At 36.6% G+C, this 23113-nt stretch overlaps 1 protein-coding gene across 1 annotated transcript; it reads left to right on the forward strand.

Annotated features, from left to right (window-relative positions):
- Positions 1-12754, forward strand: LOC109829237 (signal recognition particle 54 kDa protein 2). Its single transcript, XM_020396412.1, has 9 exons — positions 1-359; positions 4654-4753; positions 6301-6454; positions 7522-7672; positions 7741-7889; positions 10543-10643; positions 10727-10884; positions 11297-11411; positions 11965-12754. Exons 1-9 carry the CDS (start codon positions 129-131, stop codon positions 12306-12308), a joined length of 1503 nt encoding a protein of 500 aa, XP_020252001.1. The 5' UTR covers positions 1-128; the 3' UTR covers positions 12309-12754.

Here is a 23113-nt window from a genome sequence, read left to right on the forward strand (position 1 = left end):
CCACCCGGTAACAGAAACACCCCCCAGATCTCTCTCATCCCTCTCCTCCGGCTCTCTCTCCCCTCTTCAAATCCCCCAAAACCCTAACCCTAACCCTAAATCTCGAAGAAACCAAACAATCAGCAGCCATGGTGCTCGGCCAATTGGGCGGGAGCATCTCCCGCGCTCTTCAGCAGATGAGCAACGCGACCATCATCGACGAGAAGGTTCTCAGCGACTGCCTCAACGAGATTTCCCGCGCTCTTCTTCAGTCCGATGTTCAGTTCAAGATGGTCCGCGACATGCAGACAAACATCAAGCGGATTGTTAATCTCGATGATCTCGCCGCTGGTCATAACAAGCGGAGGATCATTCAAAAGGTAAGATTTTTGATTGTTGAGATCAGGGGTTTTGTTGATTTTGTTGGGTTTGGATTGAGATTAGAGGAAAATTGGTAGGTTTGGTTAAAAGATTAGAACTTCTGGAGATGTTGATGGGTAGGAGTGAAATTGTTTGAAGGACGATTGGAATTTGATTGAAACTGATGATTTTAGGAGAAAATAGACGTTATTTGGTTCGGTTTCATACTTCCTTCAATATTTGCATCGAACTAAGAACTGCTTTTAGGAGCTTTTATTTCTCCAGTCAGTTCAATCTTGTGGCTCTGGTGGTGCGGATTAGAGTTTTTGTAGCTATCGTTTGCTTCAAACTTGGACTGGAAAAATTGTTAGGTTTGATATAAAATATTAGAAATTTGGTGCACTGTTGGTTTAGGATTGAAAATATTTGATAGCGGCTTTGTATTTGATTGAAACTTATGAAGGAACAGTTAGATTTTATTTTGTTTGGTAATCTAGGCAATCTGAGCATCTGTTTTGAGCAAGTAACTTGGTCGTCCACAACTGAATAGTAAAACATTCTAGCTTGATCTTCAATAAACAGTAAATATGTTTAGAGATCATGCACAGGAAGATTACATTGTCAACTTTGATGATCTCGCCGCTGGCCGGGGGCCAGAGCATAACAAGGTAGGAAATGATCTCTAATTTGTTCCTTTTTGTTGTGGGTTAGCTGTTTTACAGAAAATATTAGGATTTTTTTTTGGTGTGGGTAAAAATTTATAAAGATTTGGTAGGTTTTGTTAGATTTGATATCCAAGATTAGAACTTCGACACAAGTTTTTTGCTTGAGGACTGAACATATATTGCTTGAAACAGGAAAGTTACAGCCTATATATGCTTACGAGATTGACCAATTTGAATAAAATGATAGGGAAATAAGGCAGAGTAACCAATAAAGTTAATGATAAATCCGATATATTGCCATCCCTCTTTTGAGTCTTTTTATGTTAATAATATGGATATGCCATATGTGTACATAAGAATGAATTATAAAATTGTGAAAAGAAATATCTAATGGATTTAATATTAAACTATATTATAGAAAATTTAATAATATATTTCGTATATGTGGAATATTAGAGTTTTGATGGTAAAGATTAGAACTTTTGCAGATTTTGTTTGTTTTGGACTGAGATTTGAGAAAAATTGTTTGATTTGATATGCAAGGTTAGAACTTTCACCGATGCTGATAGTTTAGGACTGAGATTATATGAACGCTGTTTGAAAGTTGATTGAAACTTCTGGTTTCAGAGGCGATCAAATATTATTTTGTTTGTTTGGTAGTCTTTTCAATAATATCTTTATGCACTTAGTTTATTATCTGAACACGAGGTTTTGATACGAAACTTGCATTTGTGCTGACTGTAAGGCTGTTGAAAGATCAGTGGTTTTAGGGGTTTGAACTTTCCCCCTTCTTTATTCGTTTGTCTAAAAATGCTCTAATGGAACTTGCATTGTAAATGCCATCGAAGTTACGATTATAAAACTTGCATTTGTAAAATGTGGTCAAAGTTAGGATTAGGATGGGATTGCTTCAATAAAGACGGGCTGGAGCACGGGGAGTTAGTTAAATTTTATGTGTAAAATTGTCGCTTAAGATATATGGGGGATAATGGTGACTTTTGTGTTTGGTTTGGTTTTAACTTCAGGTGTAGGTTGGGATGACATTATGCTGTACTACTTCTATATTATTGGTTAAGAGCTGTTAGGCATTAATAACTTATACATATATTTCAATGATCTTTGGAATAAGACTCACTATTTTGGATGCGGTAAGGCTCAGATGACATGTGATCTATGTACCTGGGTACTTCTATTAGGCAGCTGCATCTGTACCGGACACGTTCCCATAACTGTACCTGTACCCAAACCTCTTGAACACTTCTTGAATATATGCATATGTGTATTCAGGCCTATACAATTACACAATACATGTTTTAATTCAAAACACTCATGCACTTCTTGGATGTATGTTCTACACTTATCATCTATTTCTTATATATTAATCTTATGTAAATAAAAAACAATATTGATCTTATGTAAATTATTAATTTTAATATATATATATATATATATATATATATATATATATATATATATAATATATAATATATATATATATATATATAATATATAATGAGAAATATGGAGAAACTTGGTACCAAGTTCTTGCATTGAACTTGGTAGTAAGGTGCCAAATCACCCCCTACATCACACTTGAAAATGAAAACCTCTTTTTAAAAGTAGGTGAATAGTGATTGAGGCTCTCTCTTCAGGTGTGATGTAGGGTGGGGATTTGGCCACCTCACTACCAAGTTCAATGAGAAACTTGGTACCAAGTTTCTCCATATTTCTCTCTCTCTCTCTCTCTCTCTCTCTCTTATATATATATTATATATATATATATATATATATAATATATATATATATATATATATATATATATATATATATATTATATATATATATATTGGCCTTGTCCCTGTATCCTACATTTTACAAATTTGTTGTATCCTGTACCCATACCAGTATCCATATTCGTACCTATGCAACCTAGAAGGTGATGGATATGGACATGACTGAAAGTTAAGGTGGGAAAGGATTTAACTTTGCTCAGGGCCGGGTTAAGCTCTGATATCCATATGCATGTGCTAGGGGTTCACCATATGCTTATTATTGTCTGTTTTGGATTTAGTTGCTAATCTGGGTTCATAGTTCAGAGCTAGACTTCGAAGTAGTTGAATGTATTTTGATCTGCAATGAGATTGGACATATTTTAACCATTTTGAATATGGAATGTACATCTATATCCTTTGGTAGCCAAGTTGTAGTTATTGGTCCATTCGAATTTTAATATTTGAGTCTGGTAGGCTTCCAACTTATGATCCAAAGGAGGGATGTATCTATTGTGTGTTATGTTGCATGGAAGCAGGTGCGGGTATGAGACACAACAAATTTGTAAAAAGTTAAGAGTACACAGGCACAACTATACACACACGCACACACAATTTACACATGCACACACATTATGATTAATAATTTACATGAGATTATTATTATTTTTCATTGACATGTTGTGAGAATTAAAATTCCTATAGCATTTTTATGTTTCTTTTATTATGTAAATTATAAATTTGAAATCTGCTTATTTTTTGAACTATACATAAAATACCCTTGAAAATCATAGTTCTGAACAGGGTCTGGTCGGAAAGGAATGGAACCCATGTCCAATGAGTTTCAAGAAGTGGGTATTTAGTGTAGGATATATGTCAGAAGTATATGATGAGTGTTAAATTTATATTATTAAGTACACGTCTGGACAAAATGTCTGCATATATTCAATGAGTGTCAATGTTGGGTATGGGATGTGTTGGGTGTGGCTTCTTGATAAAAGTATACATGTAACACGAGTTGTATGACTTGTGTCTTGGAGACATTACCCTATATACAAGAACTTATATCTTAGTTCTTAATTCTCTTTTATCCCTTCAGTAAAGAATAAACCAACAGAACTACATTTGACTTGGAAAATTTCAGTTGTTTCTTGTGAGGTGGAAAGAATAAAATAGTCTTCATGCAGTCACTGTATCACGGAGCGCGGCTCATGTATTCCACATATACCAATTCCTGTGTTGTTTCTCATTTATGGATAATTTCCGAAATGGGATGTTTTGGCTGTCCGAGATGGTACGTTTAATTAACAAAATGGTTGTAAAAGATGTCACACTTTTATTTAAACTGTACATAGGTCGGACATATATATTGGAAGAGAAAGATCTAAAAAGCAATTAATTTTTTTTCCCTGAAAAGAAAGGCCTAAAAATATATTATTGCAAGCATGTGAATATGGAAGTGTCGGACTTCAGTGGGCATACAAGCAAGATTATTGGTTTTGCAGCATTGAAATACTAGTTACGAGAAGTATTTTAAATTGGGATTTTTACTAAAATTTTCTACTAAGGGCAATCCAGGACTTCTAGATCCAAGCTGTCCACAAGACTTATTCTAGATCTTTGCTTTTTATGTGAAGCATGACATCTCTTATTCTCATTTTCTTGAGGAATAAAAAGCATAAGAATAACCTGTTTTCTGTTTTGTCCTTCTGCTGAAATGTGATCATGAACCTGTACGCACTTCAATTGCACTACCTCTTTGCCTTTTTAATTATTTTTAGAGCTTCCTTGATCAAAATTTAAATATCAGTTGTATGGGTTTTGACCATGCTGCCTACTTTCTTTCTTCTTTATGTAACTATTTTCCAGTTTCCCTTCAGGCTGTGTTTGATGAACTTTGCAAGATGTTGGATGCTGGGAAACCTTCCTTTACACCCAAAAAAGGAAAGACAAGCGTAGTAATGTTTGTAGGTTTGCAAGGTATTTTCCACACCCAGAGGCTATATTTAATGTTGTGTGAACTATTTTTTCTCTAGATGTGCTATTGTAGTGTTTGTTTGGTGTTGCTAGGTAGTGAGATATAGCAATATTGATTTGCCAGAAAGCTTGTTTTTGAGTGGAAGTTTTATATCTATGCATCTAGCATTCCAGTGAACTTAAGCAAAGGATAGGAAGTTTATGCCACCTTTTAGATGCATGGAACTGGATACAAGCTGTGAGAACCAGAAAGTAAAAGCAAACCGAAAAGATTAATCAACCTTTAAGCATGAACGGAGTAGATTTGCATGAGTTCGTGGAAGTATGACATGGTACAGGTATATTGATGTGACAAATCATACAACTAAAAATATGAGACTGATGTCCATGCGTACAAATCATAAATAGCCTGTAGCTTAAAATATGCAATAGAAACTATTATAGTTTTTGTAATATTCTATCACCTAAGCTACATGGATATGCGTACTGGTGTGGGTACGGGTGCAGGTACTGTACTCGGCAGATCTGTAAAAGGTTGGGTACAAGGACGGCTACGTATACATACATTTATAAGAAATATTTACGTGATTGATATTATGTTTTGATTCACATGTTGCAGAACATTTTATATATGTTTTATAAAATTGCTCATTTCTTAACCTGACATCTGGATAGACCCTTTTAAAGACATAGTTCTAAATTGTGTATGAACTGAAACGAACCCGATAGTGTCCAATGAGTTTCAAGAAGTATATGTCAAGTTTAGGATATACGTCCAATAAGTATATGACGAGTGTTTTAAATTAGAACATGTATTATATAATTGAGTTCATGTTTGAGTAAACGTGTGCATATGTCCGAGGAATATCCACTGTAGTCCAGTGTTGGGTACACGTATGTCACCAGTAAGGCTTCAGACCATGTAATAGTATATCACTTTCCTCGTGCCCTTGCTTCTTCGTATGTTGCAAACATTGTCTACTAATTCCTTTTACAAATGAATATTTTGTCCTTCTGGGAGTCCATGTGACAGCTGTTCTTACTCCCTTTTGCTACATTAGGCTTTGGAGAGTTCATGTACATATTACTTCTTACATATTGGTAGGAAATTATTGCCCATTCAAGACAAACTGTTAATAATTTTCATTTGTTTGTATAGTGCCATACTTCCTCGGATTTACGTAATAAAAAAAGTAGTTCAGAAGGATGTCTTATTTAATGTTTTGTGAGACTTTTTTTTTGTTTCTCTAGTGAAAAATAGCCTTATGAAGTGTGAGATTGCTCTATAACATGTTTAACATGCTAAATAGCCTCAAAAACATCTTTGATGGATATGGCTGCATTTGAGTTGCCTTTTTTTTAGGTAGAGGAAAGTGAATCGTAGAGCTGTAATACTCTTAATACATTCTGTTTTACTCTCATGTTGATCACAATCACTGTAATTCAGTGCTTTGCTTTCTTAGTTGAGCTTCTCCAATGTTACTAACTAGATATCTCTACTACTTCAACTAATGCGTTGCTGATTATTTCACCTTCCTTCATGTGGGCAGGTTCTGGAAAGACCACAACTTGTACGAAATATGCATATTATCATCAAAAGAAAGGATGGAAACCTGCTCTCGTTTGTGCTGATACATTTCGAGCTGGTGCTTTTGATCAGTTAAAGCAAAACGCAACCAAAGCTAAAATTCCTTTTTACGGAAGGTAATGCATAAAATTATGCTTGACATGTTTAATTTTTGTAGACTGTAGATATTGAGTATGAAGAAAGGACGCGGCTTTACCTTTTGAATATATATTCTTTTAAAATTTGTATAGTCTGGTGTAGTAGGCAATCTTGACAGGCTTCCTACAGGGGCATAGTCCAAACTGTTTGATTTGTATGCAAAATGCTGTGTGTTTGATGTTGAAAAAACGATTCAAGGTTTTCATGGTCAACTTTGTTTTGCGCCTCATCTTCAACCTCAATTACCTAATAATTTTTGTTCTACATTTGTACATGATATAATGATATGATAAATTCTTTACCTTTTAATCTTCTGTATTTATGTTTTCATAGTGAAAGCAAGGAGGTTGTAACCTGTTGATCTTTTTCATCAAAACTGGCAAACAAAATTTCCCCGTTGGCCAATTATTCTATGTTCTTTTGGTTTCCTTAGAATCCGTTTCTTCTGTCTCATATTTCTCCTCGCTAAAGCATCCTTCAGCTGATGAGGATTACACAATAGGTTATTCATTATCTTAAACTCCAATAGTGTCCTTCCCTGGGAATATGCAAATGTGTTGGAATAATCCTGCTGGGATGGAAGTATTGACTTTCCAGTGATAATTTATTAGGAAGGGCAGTAATGCCGCTACGCCTGGGATCCCCCCCCCCCCGCCCCCCCGCGTTTGTAGCCTTCTTTTTCGCTGATAGCAAAAGCATTAGCAGTCATGTTTGCATTGTGAACTATATCGGATATTGAAAGTCAATGGTAACTTGAATGGCATATAGCTGGTAATTTTTCTAGAAGTTCTCAAAACCTTCATGTTAGGGACTTCTAGATTTCAGATTCTAAAGCATTTTCTTACTTGTAGTGAAATGTCAACTCAGACAATCTGCTTTAAGCAATGGCATTAATGATAAGTTCTTTAAATATATGACTTGTAATGTGGTAATGTTTCATATGGATTTACTTTATCATCTTGACCAAGTTATTGTCGTTGACTTTTTCAGTACTATCACACTATTACATATGATTTCAGCTTTTGACTGATTTTTTTCTTGACAGCTACATGGAATCTGATCCTGTAAAAATTGCTGCGGAGGGTGTGGAGAGGTTTAAGAAAGAAAACTGTGATCTGATTATTGTAGATACAAGTGGACGGCACAAGCAGGAAGCTGCCCTCTTCGAAGAAATGCGTCAAGTTTCAGAAGCAACGGTAAGTACACAATTACTCTAATTTGTCTTTTTCCTAATGCACTGATTATCATTTATATACTATTGCAGAAACCCGACCTTGTGATATTTGTCATGGATAGCAGTATCGGTCAAGCTGCATTTGATCAAGCACTCGCTTTTAGACAAAGTGTATCAGTTGGAGCTGTGATCATAACGAAAATGGATGGGCATGCAAAAGGAGGTGGTGCACTTAGTGCGTAAGTCCCACTTTTTTGATATGCTGCACGTCTTTTAGGAGGATTCATATTTAGGTTGCACCAAGTTAGGATTTGCAGGCATTTCACATATTATGAGTGCACCTACAAACACTTAAGATGCTTCAACACTTTCCTCTTTTTGTGTCTTATTTTTGTGTAAGTATAAGTGTGTTTCTAAACTGAAGTGCCTTTTGCTGTTCAAGATATACGAAGAACGTTTGAGACAGATTTCTAGAAAAATTCTATACACCAAAGAATTGCCTTATGAAGTGTTAACTTGTGTTGGTGTAGAAGAGGTTGTTTGTCCATATTATAGCAAACTGAGCATTGGCAAACTGTTCAGTTTATCAATTATAGATGCAACTTGATATAACATTATTATGTTGCAACCAAGCGTTGGCTTTTGGCAAGATCTTATGGTACTCTGTAATTTGAATATCAATCAATAATATTTTCTCTAAGCTTTCCTTAGTGTTATCTCTTTCAGCTCTCAGTCTATACTATTAGGCTATTAGCTTTTCTTGACGTTCCTTAATATACTGCAAATTTTGCTTGATGAAAATCACTAATAGTTTCTCTAAGGCTTCCCTTAGAGTATCTCTTTCAGCTTTCAGTCTATACTATCAGTAATAGTTTCTCTGAGCTTTCCTTAGCGTATCTCTTTCAGCTTTCCGACCATTAGCTTTTCTTGCTGTTCCTAATATACTACTACTATTGCTTGATGAAAATAGGATGCTGGGAATATTAATTCTGTCCACGAAGAAATTGTCTGATCACAGTAGTTAGGAATGTCTACCTCATGACCTAGACTAGTGGCACCTAATGACCTAGACTAGTTACAAAAGTGTTCCTCGATATCTGCACACAAGAGCTTCATTGACATTTATTATTTAGGCACCAAGGCCTGAAATTACAAAGAAAATCATCCATTTTGCTTTATTTCTACAATGTTCAACACCATTAAACATGAATGCTTTATTCTTGTCCCTACATGTGCATGTTCTGCATCATCTCATTTTCCATACGATTGGGTTTTGAGAATTATGACGAAGTTCACTTGAGTAATGTTTTTCTATAAAGAAGCGCTACTGAGTTTTAATGAGCTGTTTGTAAATGAGACCTGCATATTAGGGTACTGAAAGAAGATGAAATATATGGGTATTCAGGTTTTGATTAAGGTTGTTGATAGCGGATCGCGGCGCGTCGTGGCGAGGTACCGCTAAGGCTATTGCGCGCTATTGCGGCGAAATAGCGGCAAATAGCGCACAGTCAAATAGCGGTCAAATATAAATATATTTAATTAAACATAGTACGAACTCCACAATCACCAAAACAATCTAAACCCCTAAGTTTAATATCAAATAACAAAAGTATAATTCCAACAAGACAATTGTATTGTTTAATTAACCAACAACAATTATCAACTAACCAACAATAATTCAAGACTGTTAAGGAAAAAAATAAGCATAAACCTAATTTTATCTCAAAAGGGGCTTTTTTTGACTGGAAGCACAAATCAACAAGAAAACACAACATTAAAACTTATTAATCTGATTAATCCTAACCTTAGCCATGAAAAATCTAGCTAACTGTCTCAAACGCTGATTTAAAAAAAAATCAAATAACCGATGATAGTTTCAAAACCCTAACCCTAATTAGAGAAGGGATCAGATAAGTCATAACCTGAGTGGAGTGGTCCTAGAGAGATAGCCGCAGGAGGAAGCAGAGATGAAGGCGGAGGCGGCTTCGAAGACCGGAGGTGGAGACTGGAGGCGGAGGCGGAGGCGGAGGCGGAGGCTGGAGGCGGAGGTCGGAGGTGGAGGCGAACGAGATGAGAGGAGCGGCTAGGGCTTTTGGTCGAGACTCGGATAGAGGGCGAGAGAGAGAGAGGGGGGCTATTTATCTTTGGTCGTTTCGGGTAGAAATTTAACAGAGCTAAATAGCTCTGTTTAGCGCGTTAAAGCGCTTTTAAGGCACTAAACAATGCTATTTACGCGCGAGCAGGCTAAGCGGAGCGGTTCACCGCCGCTTCCGAATAGCGGCGCTATTCCCGCTTTTAGCAACTATGTTTTGAAGTAAGTAAAATATTGGGTTAGCAATTGTTTGTCTGTGTGTGTATGAGTGGGTGGGGTGGTGGCGCTATGTGTGGCACTCACACATGTTGTGGGCTTTTTTTTTGGGGGGGGGGGGGGTGTTTGAATGTCGCTAATTTTAGACAATGATAACTGGAGATTAGGGAAAGTAAGTGAAGGAGGGATATCACAAGGGTACCCAAGTTTTCCTGGCTAAGAACTATTTTTCAACTGCTAGGCTGGGCGCTGCTGATTTGCCCTTATTTGGAATAACTAAATTGTATTTGAAGGTTTATATCAGATATAAAACTTTAGAATGTATTAAAAGATGAATCAGATGGAAAGGTCTAGTAAAAATGAAAGATCTGGTAAATATGGCCTATTTATTGTGAAATTTGAGGTATAACTTCTGTTTATTAATCCATGCCTTGTATTAGCGCAGGTATTTTATTTGTTTGCTTCAATATGTTGTTGGATTTTGTTTCTACGTTTATTACTGGGTGTATATAATTTGGAAATTGGACTGAATAATTGTTACTTTTTAGGTGATGAAATTGGTAATATTTTTCTTTCTTATGCAGAGTTGCTGCCACTAAAAGTCCAGTCATATTTATTGGAACTGGTGAACACATGCATGAGTTCGAAGTTTTTGATGTTAAGCCATTTGTGAGCCGGCTTCTTGGTAATACTTTTGTCAACAATATTCTTATATCTACTTATCAGCAAAATTCTTTTGCTTATGCTCATACTTGCCATGAAATCTAGGTATGGGTGACTGGTCTGGCTTTATGGACAAAATCACTGAAGTTGTGCCTACTGATCAACAACCTGAGCTTCTCCAGAAACTTTCTGAAGGAAGTTTTACTCTGAGACTTATGTATGAGCAATTTCAGAATATACTCAAAATGGGTCCCATAGGCCAGGTACGTCTGCTATAATTTAATAAATAACTCTGAATATAATACCATTATTTCCACATAGAACTATAATTTCTTTATATTTTCGCCAATTTCATTTTTAATATGTGATGAACTAGGTGAAAATCAGGGTCATGCTTCTGTCCCCTTTTTATTTCTGATGCATTTGTAATGCCAAAGTTGTATTTGCTTCCAATAAACAATGATTCACTTAAGAAATGTATGCTTCTACATTGCCATGAATGGTCTTTGGTTATCTTTATATTCACTCATTAAGATATTTTTTTGTGTATACGTGGAACTGATGTGTTTATTTTCTTCTAGTTGCTGACATTCTATGTATACTTCTTATGGACTTTATATATACTTCTTATGACCATTTATACAAATTATGTGATGCGCGTTCTCTTGTAAGCAGGTGATGTCTATGCTGCCAGGATTTAGTGCAGAGTTGATGCCACAAGGTCATGAAAAGGAGAGTCAAGCTAAGATCAAGCGATACATGACAATGATGGATTCAATGACGAATGAAGGTATCCTCTAAATCTATAATCCAATAATACCAATGTCACTCCGGCAAGTCCCCTTGTAAGTTCCATCATTTGGGCCTTTCCTTGGTCATGATTACCCTCCCTAATATCCGGCTGATACATATAAATCTGGTGGCAAGAGATACTTCACCATAAAATTTTTGCTAGTCTTACCTTTCATGTCTCAGAAATTTTTCTGTTGTTGATTGGTCATATTTTGGTGTGGGAAAGTTTGAGTTGGGATGGCAATGTTCATGATGTATAGCAACAAGCCAATAAGCCTAGGTACCTTGAGCTGTAGGTTAATTTTCTCAAAGCCATTTTCACTTCAAGTGGTAAATTGGGTGTTTTTCGTGGCTCTTTCTTTCTTTTTCTTTCTATAATCCATTTTAAATGTGATCTCTGTGGGATCTGTACCCGCATAGGATAATACCATCTTAAAGTCCCTTCAACTTCAACGGAACTCTTTTAAGTTGTAGTGAGGCTGGGGGGTATAACCTTTTACCCTAAAAAATATGTTGGTGCCATGACCCTTTTTCTTATATAAACACTGCAGAGCTCGACACCACAAACCCAAAGCTAATGAACGAGTCAAGAATGATGAGGATAGCGAGAGGTGCAGGTCGGCCGCTGAGGGATGTGATGGACATGATGGAGGAGTTCAAGCGGCTCGCCAAGATATGGAGCAAGATGAAGGGGCTTAAGATCCCCAAGAAGGGCGATATGAGCGCTTTGTCACGTAACATGAATGCTCAGCAGATGAGCAAGGCTCTCCCTCCTCAGATGCTGAAGCAAATCGGAGGAATGAGCGGTCTTCAGAATCTCATGAAGCAGATGGGCAATAAAGATTTGGGTGGACTGGGTGGATTAGGGGGGATGTTTGGTGGAGGAGATAGGTAGTTTTGTTTGATCTCATCCATTTAAGAGACTTTTCTGATGAGCAAAGGAGACACTGCAGCTCAATGAAGAGCATAATGCTTTACGGTCTGTGGTGTTCGAAATGTCACTGTTATGATCTAGAGTGCAACAGGAATTTTTTTTAATAGATCGGTTGCAAGGCTACCAATTGATGATTTCTCTTAGAGCTATTGATTCTCAGCTGGATGAGATTTGTATAATTATGGGTTAAAGTACCGTGTAGAGGGTGACACCGTGCGAATATTATAGTGCAACAGCACTAAATATTGTTGTAGTTTAATGAAAATTAAGTCAAGAAGCGGATACTGTGAATATTTTGTATCTGATTACGTGGTGGTTCGAGCTTTTGTTGGGATTGCTGTTTGTTTCTTAGAGACACAACTAAAGAGAATTGCTTTTTGACATTATTGACTATTGTTGTCATTGGATGTACTTATGCAGCTCTATCGTTTTTGAGAAATGATAGAGGCACACTCTCCACCACACCTCCAACCACACCTCCCTTCCTGCTACAGTATACCGGGCCCACTTAAGATTTAAAATTTAAATCTCAAGTGGGTCCCGGTGCACTGTAGCAGGAGGGGAGGTGTGGTGGAGAATGTGCCTCTAGTGCCTCTCATCGTTTTATGCGTCGGTCGTATTATTATCTCATTTGTGAGAGTGGTAGACACCTTTATGTTGCATATTTGTTTTTATTTATTTATTTATTTTTTAAACCCCCCTTGCTTTTGCTTATGCTTATTTGGATACTTTGGGATAGTTTAATTCATCGCGACTTACCGGGTTACTACTGCAGTTGCAAGCAACTTAGATAAAATTTGAACCGGTTGAAGCCTTCTGTTTCGTTGCAACTTATAAAAGCAGTCACAATTACAATAGACCTCCATTTGCAGTCGAACAATGAGATGAAAGGTGAGATAAAATTATAACTATGAACAAACCGGAAGTCCTCAACTGCAGTCTAAGATCCCACGCGCATATAGATATCATCAAGCCAACATCCTCAAGCTCAGAATCTCGCTCTCCTCATTTGCCCCCCGACCCCGTAACGGACCGTTGGGCCGGCAATCTAGCCGGGAGGAGGGTCACCGACGTGAGCCTGACGCTGGTCAACGTCTACTGAGTTCAAAGTCCTTGACAAAACTCGAACTTCGGTTTTGCATTTCCCCCAGTGATATTTCTTCACCTCTTGTTTCTTCGCACTAGCTAGCCTCAGACATCTAGATCTTCACGGCTTTATGGCATCCGATACGGCCATTAGAGAGATAATATCGGCGTGCGAGAATCTGAGTTCACTGAAGATAGAATTTTGTGTGTTGAGTCAACTTGTGGCCAACCATCAGAGGCTGGAGCGCCTCGTGTGGGCAACGGGGTCACGAACGTGTGATATGGATATCGAGACTCGGAGTCTGAGAGAGCTGGAATTGGATGTCCGCTGTAAATTTATGAGTGTCAGGGGTTTTGCTCCGATGCTTCGGATGTCGAGGATTCGTATTCTAAGTTATGCGCTTACTGCGCTCCTCCGAAGTTGCTCTCAGTCACCAGAGCTTACATGGCGGTAAATGGCTATCGATCGGAAGCTTTTCCAGTTTTCAGCACTTTCACTAACATGGTCATGAAACTCATTAGCTATGTCTCAAGAAGATGATAGTCTTGAAATTGTCATCGGTAAACAAAGTTTCATAGTTCAACATCCACGAGATGCGGCAAGGAGAGGTCAGTAGTTATATTATAGAGGCTATATATGCATGAAGAAGGGACGTCGAAAGAAAGTTCGAGTTCTTAAGGGTACCGTACATGAAAATTTTAAGAGGAGTGCTGGCAACTATGCAACCAAAGAAACCATGATATTTATTTTCACTGATGTAGGAAATATTTGGATCAAAATAGAATTAAGTAGAACGCAATGGACTTATGTTTATCAAGAGTTTATGTACAGTTGTGAAAAGATTTTCTGTTTTTTTTAAAGATTAATTGTTTATAGAACTTTTGTGCTTTCCATTATTATGAAGGTGCCTTATTATTCATGCTTTACAATTATCGTTGCATCTTTCGTACATGCATGGCTCAGTGTTCCCACAAATTTCGTTTCAGCTCTCTTTACAGTTTACATTCTTAGTACGTACGAAACCATCTTGCTTAAACCTTTTCAAAAGCGTTACGTTTGAACTTTCAAGAAATTTAATTCAAACATCTTAACTATCAATTTAAAATTAATTATCTTTTATTTTACATTTCTGAGATATTGTTATTTATGTTGGAGTGGGGTGTTAAGTTGTAAAACTTTCTTTTATGCATTGTTCACATAGAAAGCTAGCGTTAATTAAGTTTTTGGTTGTAGTGGTTTTGAGTACAAATTTTATTAGAACAACCCTCATAGAATAGAATGCAGTGTACCATCCGGTGCACCGGCCAATCGACTAACTAGATATCTTTTAAGGAAAGTGACCCCTCACTCCTCAGTCGATTGCTAAAGGTTTGGGTACAGTTGACCATATGGTCGATCATTTCAGTGATTTCTACATTATTTTTGTACTACGCAGATTGGAATTTTGGTCTTTTTGGGGGGCACACAATTCTGAGGTCTACATTTAAACACATCAAATTTATGCTCTAAAGAAAAATAAAATGTGAGAGAAGAAGATAGATCAATATTTTTGTGAGGATTTGCAAGAAAGTGGCAGGAGAGATTGTTGGATATAGTAAAGAGTACAAAGTCTGTGCTGAGTTAAGGTTTATAGTATCATACTCCAACAAGTCCTAGCAAGTTAAATGTTAGTTTCATGGCACTGCCTTTGTTATCGATCTCTCTACATAATCCTTTTTAAATGTGTCCCTGGTGGGGCTTAAACCTGTACCTTCAAGTTCACCAAAACTCCAAAAGTTGAAGTGAGGATAGGAGAGAGAGTTTTTCAGAGTAAATTTCACAAAATCCCCCTTGAACTTGTCAGCACTAATCAAACATAGAACACTTACATATCTTAACGGAAGCTTCATTGACTTTTTATTAATTGTGAGGAAGCAAATATGTATGCAAGGCTTTAATTGTATGCCTTTATTTTGAGCTTTCATCTTCCTTTTGCTTGCTTGATATTACAAACATTAGCTAGCCCTTTACATAGGTGCTAGATTTTGACTATGCAATTAAGAACTTTACTTAATACATGACATAAACTTATTTCTTGACTTTAATTATTACTTTAGGTTTGAGATTTAATATCCAACACAACCGCTCAAACCTGAAGCGTGGTCATGCCGAGCTTCTCTCTTAACTTTCTAAATGCATCTGTTAATAGAGGCATCGTGAAAATGTCTGCAACCTGAGCCATTGTGTGCTAGTACTTAAGAGTAATAGTTCTCTATTTAATATGCTCTTTGAGGAAATGAAATATAGCATCGATGTGTTTATCTTTCCCATGTTGTACTAGATTCTTGGCAAGCTTTTTCATTGACTTGTTATTAACGTATAACATCATAGGTTCTTCTTGATTCTGCTCCAACCCGTTCAAGATATTCCTTAGCCAAATTGCTTCATAGACAGCTGATGCTGCTGCTATATATTCTACCTCATATGTTGGCAAAGCAACAGTATTCTGCTTCTTTGAAGACCAAAAAAAGGCTGTTGTACCAAAGTAAAAGATATATCCCTTAGTGCTCTTTCGTTCATCTTGATCTCCTCCCCAGTCGCTATCAGAATATCTGACTAGTTCTACATCTTCTCTATAAGCATAGAAGAGACCATAGTTCATAGTACCTTTAATATATATCATAATTCGCTCTATTGCAAGCCAATGAGATTCCTTTGGCGTCTCCATGAATCTACTCACAAGTCCTACACCAAAGACGATGTCAGGTCTAGTGATAGTGAGGTATTTCATGTTTCCAATTAAGCTTCCATACTGAGTTGATTCAATTACTCTACCATCTTCTTCTTTGCAGAGTTTAAGACCTATAACAATAGGGGTCTTCACCAAATTGTAGCTATCCATCTTGAACTTGTCGAGTATCTGCTTTGCATACTTCTTCTGGAATATAAATATCTCGTCTGGTTATTGATGCACTTCAATGCCTAGAAACTAGGGCATAAGTCCACAATCTATCATTTCAAACTCCTGAAACATCGCCTTCTTCAATTCTAAGAATATCTTTCAAACTCCTGAAACATTGCTTTTTTGAACGTTGAGAATATATGATGATGTCACGTCTAGTGATAATGAGGTATATCAAGTTTTCACCTAAGCTTTTATACTGAGGTGATTCAATAACTCTACCATCTCCTTCTTTGCAGAGATTGAGCCTATTATCTTATCTTGTTTTGATGATTTACAAACAATTCCTAATATCGTTTGTCTAGTATTTGTATTTGCCTATTAGGTAATCTAGACAAACAACATATGTTGGACGTTGGTTGGAATTGTACATTCACGATCACATTCAAAGGAGGTTAGTAGGAATATCAGAATGAAGCCATTTGCGATTCAAGTCAAATTCAAGACCAAGCTTCATCCGCAACCAAGACGAGCTTTATTGAATCAATTCATTGGGTATAATGTTTTAGTGTTATAATTTGTGTGGTTATACTTAAAGCTCAAATTATTCATACTCACACACATATTGTTTAATATATTGTGTTTTTTTTGTGTGGTTATACTTAAAGCTCAAATTATTCATACTCACACACATATTGTTTAATATATTGTGTTTTTGGATTATAGACAAAATAACAATGTTTTACATATATTGTGTTTTTGGATTATAGACAAAATAACAATGTTTTACATCTTTCCTAAAAGTCTATCAATCCGTTAGAAAGTTTTTCAAAGTGTACTTGAAGTAGCTTTTTATCAAAATTAAGTATTTATTATTTTCATGCTTTCAAGTTTAGCCACATAAATACGAAACAAATGAATATAATCATATATATACATATTCGTTTCATATTTATATGTGCTTTCATTAATTAACATGTTTGAATTCAATGAAATCATGTTTATTGCATAACATATGTGTATTTTTTATAAAACTTTGTGTTCTTAGTTTATGGACTTGATAATACTAGTTTATATCTTTTCCTAAGTCTATAAAGCCATACAAAAGTTTTCAAACTTTAGTTTAAGTCAAAATGACAAAAACAAGTGTATTGTGTTTTCATGTTTTGGACTATTTTACAAAATGGTGAATTTTCAAAAAAGAGAAACGCAATTTTAAAAATTCTTTTTAAAATATGTTTATTTTCATGTTTATAAATATTTCTCAAAGTTTTATATTTTTTAGAATTTATTTGCTATTTTAAAGGCACTTGCAATTCAGTGTTCTGAAAACTGCATATATCAGTTTTCGGTCGACCGAAGAAGTCCTTCCGGTCGACCGACCATAAATTTTCGGTCGACCGAAAAAGTTCTAAAGGTTGACCTATCAGAATGTGTTTTTCAGCATTTGTTTCTCGGGTTTCTCAGTCTACCGATAATCTCGTTTCGGTCGACCGATGGACACCCTTCGGTCGACGACCAGTGTCAACCGGTCGACTGACTTTGTGACCGTTGCAAGCCAACAACTAGTTTATCCAGACCCAAATTTTTGGGATTTTTGTTTGTTTCCTTGGCTTTGGGCTATTGTCTTGAGTTCATATAAATACCCCATTTTCCATAACTATTTATCATCTATCTAAGAAAGTTTTAAAATGATGTTTAAGGGTATTTAAGTTTGTTTTAAGTGTGTTTTACAAAAGTTTATGTGAAGTGGTTTTCACAAGAGCAAGAGAAGATCATCAATTCGTGTTTAGGCTTCGACCTCATCTCTCTCTCTCTCTCTCTCTCTCTCTCTCTCTCTCTCTCTTGTTTTTTATTGGAGAAGTTTTCTAAACTCAATCTCTAGCTATTTATACGTTTGATTATCATTTCCGTAAGCTAGACCTTAATTGAGTTTATATTTTATTTTCACTCATTGTTTACACACACCCACTTGAGTTTAAGTATTTTCATACATAGTATATTGGGGTTGTGAGAGTGTAACATTGAGTGTGTGCCTAATTGTGTTCTCATCTTGTTTAGAGAACAAATCATTTGTTATTGTACTTTCATTGTGAGGTCACTTTGTAATATACAAGTACACCGAGAGGAGTGTGTGGTGAGAGGCGGGGTCGGTTCCAAGAGGAGTGGCGTCGGTAGTAAAACCTAGGGAGAGGTGATAAATCCGAGCACTTGAGGAAGGCGACACAGGCTAGGCCAACACTTAGAGGGTGTATTGTGTAGTTACAAGTGTGAGAGTTGTTAGAGTTTTCGATAAGCTAGAAAACTGATTGTGTGAGTTAAAAACGTTTTTGGTGAACGTTAAAAACCGGTTGTAATAGTGGAGATTCTCCACGTGAGTGAGGAGCGGAGACGTAGGTCAAGGGTGACCGAACTCCGTGATCATATTGTATGTTTGAGTTTGCATTGGCGTATTTTTTTATGCTCATTGTTTATCATATATCGCCTTTGTCTCATTGTTTATTTCACCATTGTTTAATTATATATTCTTGCTAATAATTTGTTGAATATTATACTTTCTAGGATATAATTATTAATAAGTTTTAAATTGGTATTAAATCGGATTAGATTAGTATATACCCTATTCACCCCCTCTAGGGTAATTTCAGACTTGTCAAGTTCATCAAATCCAAAGGTATGTATTTTGGTTTAAAAAACTATAAATTCCATTAATATTTTCACAATGATCAGAGTCTAGTTTTTCTTTTTTTGTAATCAGCGTGTTCGGAAAATACCACAGAAACCAACATATGAAGAATTATTTTTATATACAGATGAAGGTCAAGAGCATGATGAGATGTGGGATATAATGGAAGAAGAAGAAATAATGCTAAGAGCCAATGCTTTGAAAGTTAGAGACCAAAATATTGCTACGATTTCCCCTACACAAATTGAAATATGAATGATCTCTTAACTCATGCACACGATATCGGTAACAATGGGTATGTGCCCAACATGGGTAAAGAGGGGATTGGCTAGCATCGTGGACTAGAAGTTTATTTACTTTGCTTAGATCGAAATCAATGATCTAAATAAATTATGTATCACTTTGGCAATTTCATGTCGTAATTTGTCTCAACTATTGGTCTTTTGTTAAAATTGATTGCCTCAACTGAAACATACAAGTTCACATAGATTGCGTTCTTATAACGTAGTAAAGAACGTTTTATCTTATTATAAACATTGTAAATTAGTTTTCAATCTTATTTAGTTGACCATCATCATTACCAAAAGCTCAAACTGAGCTCCAAACGGAACCAAAATAGCCTCAACAGCTCGACAACGAGCACGAATATCAACCAAAAACCCCACATAGAGCTAAACAAGCTCGAAATCAGCATAGTAACAAAAAACAACCCCAGCGGCTCGACAATGAGTACGAATATCAACAAAAAACCCAATAATATAGAGCTAAACAACCTCAAAATCAGCATAGTTACAAAAAAATAACCCTAACAGCTCGACAACGAGCATGAATATCAACTAAAACCTAATAATATAGAGCTAAACAAGCTCGAAATCAACATAGTAACAAAAAAACCCTAACAACTCGACAACGAGCACGAATATCAACCACAAACCCCACAATATAGAGCAAACAAGCTTGAAATCAGCATAGTAACAAAAAATAGTCCCAACGGCTCGACTATAAGCACAAATATCAACCAAAAACTAGCTTAATATAGAGCTTAACAAGCTCAAAATTAGCATAGTAGCAAAAAAAAAAAAACAGCCCCACCAGCTCAACAACGAGCATGAATATCAACCAAAAATCTAACAATATAGAGCTAAACAAGCTTGAAATCAGCATAATAACAAAAAATAGCCCCACCTGCTCGACAACGAGCACAAATATCAACCAAAAACCCTACAATATAGAGCTAAACAAACTTGAAATCAGCATAGTAATAAAAAAAATCCCCAACAGCTCAACAACGAGCATGAATATCAACCAAAATCCTCACAATATAGAGCTAAACAATCTCAAAATCAGCATAGTAACAAAAAAATAGCCCTAACAGCTCGACAACGAGCACAAATATTAACCAAAACCCCATCAATATAGAGCTAAACAAGCTCAAAACCAGCATAGTAACAAAAAAACAGTCCCACCAGCTCAACAACGAGCACGAATATCAACCAAAACCCACAATACAAAGCTAAACAAGCTTGGAATCACCATAGTAAAAAAAACAGCCTCAGCAGCTCGACAACGAGCACGAATATCAACCACAAACCCAACAATATAGAGCTAAACAAGTTCGAAATTAGCATAGTAACAAAAAAATAGCCCCAACAGTTCAACAACGAGCACAAATCCACCATTACAATTTAGAATAGAGAGCTAAACAAGCTCTAAAATCGGTCCAACCAAAAGAAAACAACACCAACACCTCGACAATGAGCACAAATCCACCATTACATGAATACTTACTAGGGCTCAGGATATAAATATATTTGTCACAAAAGATTGCCTCGTCTAAACATTTATCATGTAACATAGACTGCACTTTTGATGGTTTGCATCACCCATACATTGAAATATCAGTGTAGGTTGCATTTCACACAAAATTTCCTCGTCTAAGTATTACACAATAAATATAGGACGCATTCTTAGTTTATTATCATCATCATTGCCCATCTAAATAAATTATAACATTCTCACGTTCAATTAAATAGAATTCATTGTTATGATATGCATTAATATATTAGCCCATGTTTTAAGGGTCTCTTCATCTAGGTTACCATGCATTTTTCCTCATCCCAACCCACACCACGTACTTATGTTGGTGAAAGCCTTCATAAGCTCAAATCTGGTTTTTCAAGTTTTCATACGATTAATCACATGAAGGTGGGTGTACTAGGTTTTGAATTTCATGTTCATCTTCATAAATGCTATTTTGTAAGCTTTAGCTTTGAAGTTTATCAACTTTCATTCCAGAATCTGCGAGTTCTGCAAGACATGGTATAAGCTCCGCATCATGCTCGGGGAGCCACCACATGTTGAAAACCCACTTTGAATTGAGGATAGTAGCTCCTCTTGTTACGGGCACTTTCCTTTTGTGAGCCAAATTTTTTATTTTTTATTTTGGAGGGTGATACCTCTTGACTTACATTGATTTGAGGTTCACCAGATTCACCAGTGGTTGGTGACATTTGTTGCAAGCCAATACCTTGAGAACTCAAAGATGAGATACACAAGCCTTGAGAACTGTTCAACATGCTAGTTTATGACACATGTTAGCTCATTCTGCTATAATTCCCTTCAAATGGTGGGAATTGTAGGAAAGAATTCGCCGTTGTATGTCGCAGAATGAACGGTTAGATTTGGGTATAGCGTAAAGTTGATATTGATACCGCCTAAATCATTTGGCGGTGCATGTGGTGAAGAGGGAAAGTTGGTTTTTCCTCCCTCTTTGCTAAACATACCTATATACAATAATAACAAAGAACCATGAATATGTAACACAAGCTAAGACAGTTAATTAAGAATTACATAGTTGCAAGTGAGGAATGATAAATTACATTGTCCATACAAACACAATTATGAAATAGTAGCTTACACAATAAAATATGTGAAAACAATAAAACTATAAGCCAATTTCCGTGTTATCACAATCATTACACTTTGCGCAATAATCAACCTACATTGCCCAAGTAAGTTGGTCCCTAAAGTCCTTCCATTCATTTCTCGCATCACGATCCTCTCTTATTGTCCTAGATTGAGTGCAGTCAACTACTTTTGTGTCGTCTTCATTTGTCACCTCCTCATTCTCCTCATCAATTTCTACATGCTCATTCAAAATGTCATTGTAGGCATTGAAAATTGCCTATAGGTCTCCACGAACAGCTCGAGGCTAAGAGAAGATGATGAACATCACTATCCAAGTCACAGGAGCTTGATTGATATCGACAAACACATGAAGTGGGTTGACGAACTATGTGAAGCAACGGAGTTTCCGAATAACGAAGGTACGGGCTAATCGGGAGCCCCGCGATGTTTACGAAAGGAACAATGCCCTTCATGTCTCATTCACTCTACAGATGATCCAACCATTGGAGCTGATAGAACTCCTTGTCGGCTTTCCAACGCACTTTGAACCACTCAAATCCGAGTTCGGACGAAGAAGTTACAACGGAAACGAACAAACATACGAAAAAAGCGGCGTCTCAACACTTCGAGGTGTCTCGGTGTCTCGACCCAAACCGAGACACCCTAGGGTGTCTCGGATCAAGTGGAGACACCCTGGGGTGTCTCCAACACAGATTTGGGCTTTTAGGTGGTTTTAACCGCTCCAAACTCCCCCGAGCCTATAAATACAAGCCTCAGGCCCCTCATTTTTTCAGAGCTGGAATTCTCGTGCCTCGGCGAAGCCCTGCTGGATTGAAGACTTAAAGTACACAGATTTCAGAGAGGATGAGGAGTTAGATCTGCAGCCCGATTCATTCCTTAGGATTATCCCGTTGTGGTAATCTTAAGAAGAGTGATTATCTCGCTTCGCCGAGATAAGAGCTACAGTTTCTCAATCCCTTCGCGGATAGACGAAGCTCTGCCTAATTTTTTCAGCAATCAGATCTGATCGACGGTGGTCCACGGATAAACCCCGGCACATGCAAAGATCCCACGCAAGCAGAAGACCGATAAACGATCTCTGCGTTTGTTTGATAAAGTTGTAAACTTTTTTTGTTTTCATTGTGTAAAAGTCTTATAAAAAGACTGATTTTTGTATTCGTTGTAAACGTCTGAAGTTTGTAATG

The sequence above is a fragment of the Asparagus officinalis genome, chromosome 1 (assembly GCF_001876935.1).
Source record: "Asparagus officinalis chromosome 1, Aspof.V1, whole genome shotgun sequence".
Lineage (NCBI taxonomy): Eukaryota > Viridiplantae > Streptophyta > Magnoliopsida > Asparagales > Asparagaceae > Asparagus > Asparagus officinalis.

Bases quoted from the DNA above. Each gene is read 5' to 3' on its own strand.
- LOC109829237 (XM_020396412.1), top strand. From the start codon at position 129: ATGGTGCTCGGCCAATTGGGCGGGAGCATCTCCCGCGCTCTTCAGCAG. The intron at 6,455-7,521 runs GTAATGCATAAA...TTTTCTTGACAG, and splicing joins AAAATTCCTTTTTACGGAAG to CTACATGGAATCTGATCCTG. The intron at 10,885-11,296 runs GTACGTCTGCTA...TCTTGTAAGCAG, and splicing joins AAATGGGTCCCATAGGCCAG to GTGATGTCTATGCTGCCAGG.